This window comes from Austrofundulus limnaeus, unplaced genomic scaffold, assembly GCF_001266775.1.
Source record: "Austrofundulus limnaeus strain Quisiro unplaced genomic scaffold, Austrofundulus_limnaeus-1.0 Scaffold214, whole genome shotgun sequence".
In the NCBI taxonomy this organism is placed as follows: Eukaryota; Metazoa; Chordata; class Actinopteri; order Cyprinodontiformes; family Rivulidae; genus Austrofundulus; species Austrofundulus limnaeus.
This window is the reverse complement of record NW_013952616.1, coordinates 19,296-25,640: the sequence shown is the minus strand read 5'-3', so window position 1 is coordinate 25,640 and position 6,345 is coordinate 19,296. Positions and strand designations below refer to the sequence as shown.

General features: G+C 40.3%; 1 protein-coding gene across 1 annotated transcript in view; it reads left to right on the top strand.

The window, feature by feature from the left end:
* LOC106525130 (lipid phosphate phosphohydrolase 2) overlaps window positions 1–6,240 on the top strand; it is a 27,960-nt gene extending 21,720 nt beyond the window's left edge. The window contains exons 2-6 of the mRNA XM_014019255.1: window positions 1,172–1,323; window positions 1,408–1,670; window positions 1,758–1,815; window positions 3,468–3,644; window positions 4,390–6,240. Of these exons, the coding sequence (XP_013874709.1) occupies window positions 1,172–1,323; window positions 1,408–1,670; window positions 1,758–1,815; window positions 3,468–3,644; window positions 4,390–4,551 (812 nt within the window). The 3' untranslated portion in view covers window positions 4,552–6,240. The remainder of the gene's footprint in view (window positions 1–1,171; window positions 1,324–1,407; window positions 1,671–1,757; window positions 1,816–3,467; window positions 3,645–4,389) is intronic.
* The last annotated feature ends 105 nt before the right edge of the window (window positions 6,241–6,345 follow it).

The following is a 6,345-nucleotide window of genomic DNA, read 5'->3' as shown; positions in this document are numbered from 1 at the left end:
TTTTCAGGACCCCACCTTGATGTTTCAGGACCCCACTTTGGGTCCCGACCCCAACTTTGGGAAACACTGGTCTAAACGGATTTTCTGAACCGACTGTTGATCCTCCAAAACTACCCGGACAGGTGACAGACATCATCGACAAAGGTAGTTTGTCAAAGAGAATGTCTCTTTGACAAGTTAAGGCGACCTGAGGTGGCCTAAATTCAGTTCTGAGTGGAACAGAGTTTCTGTCCCTTTAAAGGTCCATCAGAGGTCTGAGGTCCAACAGTTTCCTTGATATTTCACTCGAGGTGACCCCTACAATACAGWATATATATTATTGCTAAATTTGCTGCAGCTCTCTGCAAGGTGGGGTGTCTGAGCATGTACAGTGTGAGTGTCATCACTCTAGCTTGTTTCTGTTTGGAGAAAAATTATGTGTTGCAATCGTCCCTTGTTGCTACCGTCCCCCGTCTCCCACAATAAATGGTGTTTTAAGCAAATGTTTTCAGTGTCAAAAACAACTTTTAGTAGAATAGAGAAATGACAACATATTAAAACTATATGTAAGTAGTTGAAGATCCCTTTAAGATCAGTATGATGCATAAAAAGAACCTTTTGTTATTTTGYAAAAACAAAGTGTGGTCTTTAGTGTGGATGTTTTTAACCAAAGAATCTAAAAATGTTTCTAGGGTGGATTTTTTTCTCAAACATCTCAATAACCTCATAGTTTCTTCCTCGGTTTGTTACTTTGCCTTATTTTAGACAACCACATCATTCCGAAGCATTATAGTTGACCCAAGAATGCAAAAAAAAAAAAAAAAAGTACCATCTGCACAAAAAAAACCATCTACAGTATTTTCCACTGTTTAGTTTTGCCATTCCTTGCTGTGGCGTCCCACCCTTAGGTTTAACTTCCTTCTTTGTTTTGTTCTCCTTTTTTGTGTTTTTATTTATTAAACAGCCTTCTGAGAGAACTTTTTAATTCTCAGCTCAAAATGAAAGTGATGTAACGTCTGAAGGCCTTTAGAGAAACAGACAAATCTGATTTTCCTTTAATGGGTTTTTAATTTTGGCTGATTCTTGATTTGTCTAAATGTTGAAATGTACTTTTGTTTTTTTTAGCACCTTGTTTTCTTCATTTATCCTAAGAAAGCTCGACCTATTGACAGTTCTTTTGTTTTCTCTTCAGCCTCGCTGCCCTTCATCATTCTGAACATAGTGTCCAAGCCGTATATAAGGGGGATTTATTGCGATGACCAGAGCATCATGTACCCCATAAAACCAGACACCATCACCCACGGCATGCTGGCAGCTGTCACCATCTCCTGCACTGTTATCATTGTAAGGATTTCCAAAGCCTCTGCCTAATTGACCTGCAAAAAAAAAAAACCGGAGCGTAAAAATCCAAACATATTTTCTTCTCAGATCTGTTCCGGAGAGGCTTATCTGGTTTACAGGGAGAARCTTTACTCCAACTCCAGCTTCAACCGATATGTAGCTGCTCTCTACAAGGTGGTGGGCACCTATTTGTTTGGAGCCTCGGTCAGCCAGTCGCTGACGGAACTCGCCAAGTACACCATCGGCCGTCCGAGGCCCCACTTCATGGCCGTGTGCGCTCCGAAGGTCTGCGTAGGATACATGCAGGAGATCAACTGCACCGGCAGTTTACTGGACGTCAAAGAAGCGAGGTAGGAGAAGAGTAATGGCGATCGTTTGTTTGTGTATGCGTCTTTTCTTTTATTTGTACTTGTCTTTGATTTTCTTTCTTTTTGCAGATTGTCTTTTTACTCTGGTCACTCGTCCTTTGGAATGTACTGCATGATCTTCCTAGCAGTAAGTGTGGCCTTGAGGCTTTAAAAACCATGTAAACATATATCTCTGTGTCTAAGTTTAGTCTACTTTGCATGAGGAATTATAGTCCACAGATGGGTTTATGTGAGAAGATGCTCATGAATTAAAAACTGAATTCAAGCGCTAAACGTTGCGTGGGAGAAATAACCTCTAAAACTGGTTTGGGCCTGTGGACACAAAATACAAGGAAGACAAGGAGGATGTTGGAAAGTGAGATATGATTTTGAAGCTTCTGTGGTCTGTTTTTCACAGCAACTAGACTTTATATAGGAAGAACTAAAATYGTTTTTTATGTCAAAATTACTTCTGTATATATCATAATAAAAAAGAGAGGGAAAAAACTACGCAAAATGCAGTTTTTTCTTATAACTTAATCATACGTGCTCCCATCCAAAGTGAGAATATGAACATTTGCAGTTTCCACTACCTAAAATAAAAGTACTTTTATGACTAAAGTAATATTTTACAGCAAATACCTTCATAATTATAATTGTTTTTACATTTATGTGCATACATTGCACTGAAAATTTCATATTACACTGCCTGTAATAGTTCTATTAATGCAATAATAACAACTATTCTAACATATACTTATTTATATTAACCTTTTTTTTTATTTATTACACATGTTCAATCCAAAAATTAAGATTATTCCACTGTTTAAACCCACATACAGTAATGCACGTACTTTTCGGTTTTGCTTTGACACAGGGTTGTTTTAAATTTTTGTCATGACCCCCTCTTTTCTTATAAAATGCTTTGWATATTAGCAGAAGTTATTTTGTTACTAACTTTAAACATTAGTTCAGCTGTTTTATTAAATCTTGACTAATTAGAAGTGTGATGTTTGGCAGCCACTGTTGGCATTCATTTAGTTTAGCAAAATGTTTGGTTAAAAGCAYACCAAAAAAAAGTGCTGAAGTGTGGGAAGATGTTTCAAAGTGTTTGAGTCTTTTTAAATAGAAGAAATTAGCTCTTGAATTAGCCTTGAGTAGTTGTTGGTGTTAGCTCACATCAGATTTGCTACCTGCTTCTCTAACAGACGGATATCTACTGCAAGTAAGACACTGACTACCTTTATCTACTCCACACAACCCTAATTAACAAAATAAACAGCTTCATTTTAAACTTTTTTTTGTGGAAAGCCAGGTGAGTGTGAGCCCTGAACGTTTCAAGCAGAGCCACATTTTTTTCAGCTCAGAGGACCGACAGAAGCTCCATCAGTTCAGACAAGTTCAGAACCTGCTAATGAACAGAGCTCAGCTGTGATCTGTGGGCTGTTTGTAAAAAAAAAAATGGGGCTGCAGTGTGAAGTGYGGCTGTGAGACACACACGTGTGATGCCAGTTATTGCACCTTTAACAGCAACCGAGAAGAAACTTAGGGACATTTATTTAGTTGCCAGATTCATATGTGTTTTGGCATTTACTGATTCTCTTGCTCAAGGGTTTATTCATCCATAGTGGATATAAATTAATGTTATACTCAACACCTTTTTTAGTCAAATTTTAAATTATTTTTCACATTTTTTTAGCAATACAGGGGGTTATATATCCATTATTATCAGCATGATGGCTATTTTGTTGTCGAATTTTGCTGAACTCTTTTTTTTTCTCCCCCTCATTCTGTCTCCAGCTTTACGTGCAGGCGAGACTTGCGGCGAAGTGGGCCAGACTTCTGCGGCCCACGATCCAGTTCTTCCTGGTGGCCTTCGCCGTGTACGTGGGCTACACCCGAGTCTCTGATTACAAGCACCACTGGAGCGACGTGCTGGTGGGGCTGCTGCAGGGAGCCCTTGTTGCCGTGCTCAACGTGAGTCTCCGAGCACTCTTCCAGAAAAGACCGTTCACGCTTCCACCGAGCGCTTTTCTTTTCACTGTGTACGACTTACCCGACACGCTGACATTTTGACATTTCATCTCCGATCTGACCGCAGCGGGTATAAAGTTTTGGAAAAGCAAACATGGGCGAGTCTGTCTCCGACATGAAATTGAACATTTAAGGGAAATCCCACTGTTAGTGATACTCCTGTCAGAGCAGGGATGGACGGATGATTTATTTTTCATCTTTATGTAATTTAAACAGTCRTTTGGAAGCTGGTAAAGAGTAGCTGCCTGAGCCAAAACATCCAATCTTCTTAACCTCACCTAGATGGGCTTCTTTTATTGTTTGGCCACTTCCCTGTTTTGACTGAACCGCAGTCAGAAGTGCCTTGTGGAAACTTCTCGAGTCTGTGTGTGTGTATGATTAATTGGGACCTAAGGCTTTGGTCTTCAGTGTGCTGTAAGCAGCGAGCCCCWCCGAGGCCCAGTGTTTAATAGCCTGCAGGAGTCGTGCCAGCTCTCTGTGTGTTCCTCTCAGATGTGAGTGAATAAGTGTTCATGTGTCATTTAACATCTGGGCACAAACCTCTCCAGACATATGCAATCACTATTTCCAGCCCCGCCCTTCCTTACATCCTCTGTACTCCTGAAACCTGAAAGGAGGTGGAAAATATCTCCTAACTGACCCAACTTTTTTTCTCTCTCTCTCTCTCTCTCTCTCTCTGCCTCTGCAGGTCCGGTTCGTGTCGGATTTCTTTAAAAAGCGTCCTCCGCGTCGCTGCAGGCCAGGAGGCGCGGCCGACAGCGAGGAGCCGGAGAGGAAGCCGAACTTGCAGATTACAGACGCGGAGCACGGGAACCATTACAACTTTCGCAACCATCCCGGGACTTTGTGAGAGAGGACTCAGACCTTTTACCCCCACCCCCACCCCCACCAAAACCTGTGTGACATGTGAGCAGAAGCTAAGGTTGCGGAGTTCAGCTGTGGTTAGCTCTGGGAGTAACCTCGGGTCAGCTGCAGGTCGTGTTCTGCTGACGGCTTCCTGTTTTCAAATTTACATTTTTTTATGTCTTCATGAGTTCATCAGTCCATTGAATTTCTTCATATAAGGAGCTGGAGATCTGGTTTCCTTTTTGTGTTTTCAACCACTCACACTCTGCCTGCTTCCCTGGACTGACTTGGGTGGATTCCAGATGTTCAGACCACCTCTCAAAGACACAACGATGACCTTCTCATAAGAGAGAAGAGAGAAAAATGGGGTTAAAGTGTACATGCTATTAGGTGAAGGATTCCAAACTCACTGAAATGAAGGTATAATATTTATGTTGTAGCAAACACTCAGCAGATAGAGATCACAGCGTGTGCCTTTAATCACCATCTGCTTAACAGAAGAATGCTGTTTGATTTTACTCATTAAGCTCTTAGTGGGTGGAGCTGTCGCCTCACAGCAACAAGGTCGCAGGTTTGCTCCCTGGTCTATCTGTATGAAATTTACACATTCTTCCTTTGCACATGTGGATTTTCCAGAAACTCCAGTTTCTTCCCACGGACCAAAAACATGCATTTTAAAGGTTAAATGCTGACTCTAAGCTGTGTGAGTGACTGGTTGTTTGTCTCCATGTGTTCCTGTGATGGACTTGCCACCTGTTCATGGTGGCCCCGCCCCCCACTCACACAAWGGCCGCTCGAGACAGCTCCCCGCGACCTGGAAAGGAAAATCGGGTAAAGAAAATGACTGGACTAATTAAGCTTATTGTTCTGATAGATGTACTTGATCTGTTTTTAATGGTTTTAAGTGTTGCTGAGGTTTGGTAGCAGTTAAAACAACCTGAAGGGTCTGAAAATACAGATATCTGAGACGCAACAAGTCGGGATCTTGTTTCACAGGAGTRGCAGTTATTCCACATTTAGTTCATTTGAAGTGAGGTTATTTGGAAAGGATACGAGCAAGCAATATCTTACCTGTTGTACATATATTTTAGAACAGGCTAAGTTTGGAGAAACCGACAAGCTAACAGCTAGACCGAGAGGGGCCGAGACCGCAGTGGATTTTTTTCTGTCATCTTAAATCAACTAATTAGTAAAAGTACATAAAATTTCATATCAAAATTGTTTTACAAAATTTACATTGCTGTGACTTTTGAAACACGTCATTTATGAAGAATTTTGTCATGTACAACAGGTAAGATATTATTTGTTCATAATTCTCCTACATGACTTGCCTTCAAAAGAAGGCAAATATACCTAAAAGCAGTTTTTGTTTAATTTTTTTTGCATATATGCTTATTAAAACTTTTTTATACGTATTTAATTTCTTAAATATTCATAACGACTTCCCACTGTGTGATATTTCCTCTCCTGTGTGGAAAAAAGACTGCATGTACAGGCCTTTGATGTCAAAAGCTTTAAACGTGTTACGTTACGCTGCTACCACTTTAACAACAAATATTTAGAGATTTTACCCTAATTTTTCTGTTTTTAAACAGCATTTTATTATAGAAGTACTCAAAGGACAAGACACTCATTTCTTTTAAAATGGTGTTTGATTAAATTTTTTAAATGAAAATGTTTTTATTTAGTGCCAGCTCTGTCCATGTGTTTCTGTGCAATCACCCTTGCTTTGCCACTATGAGCCACAAATACTGTATCTACAAAGATTTGTGTTTTGTGAAGGATGTATGTGTGTGTG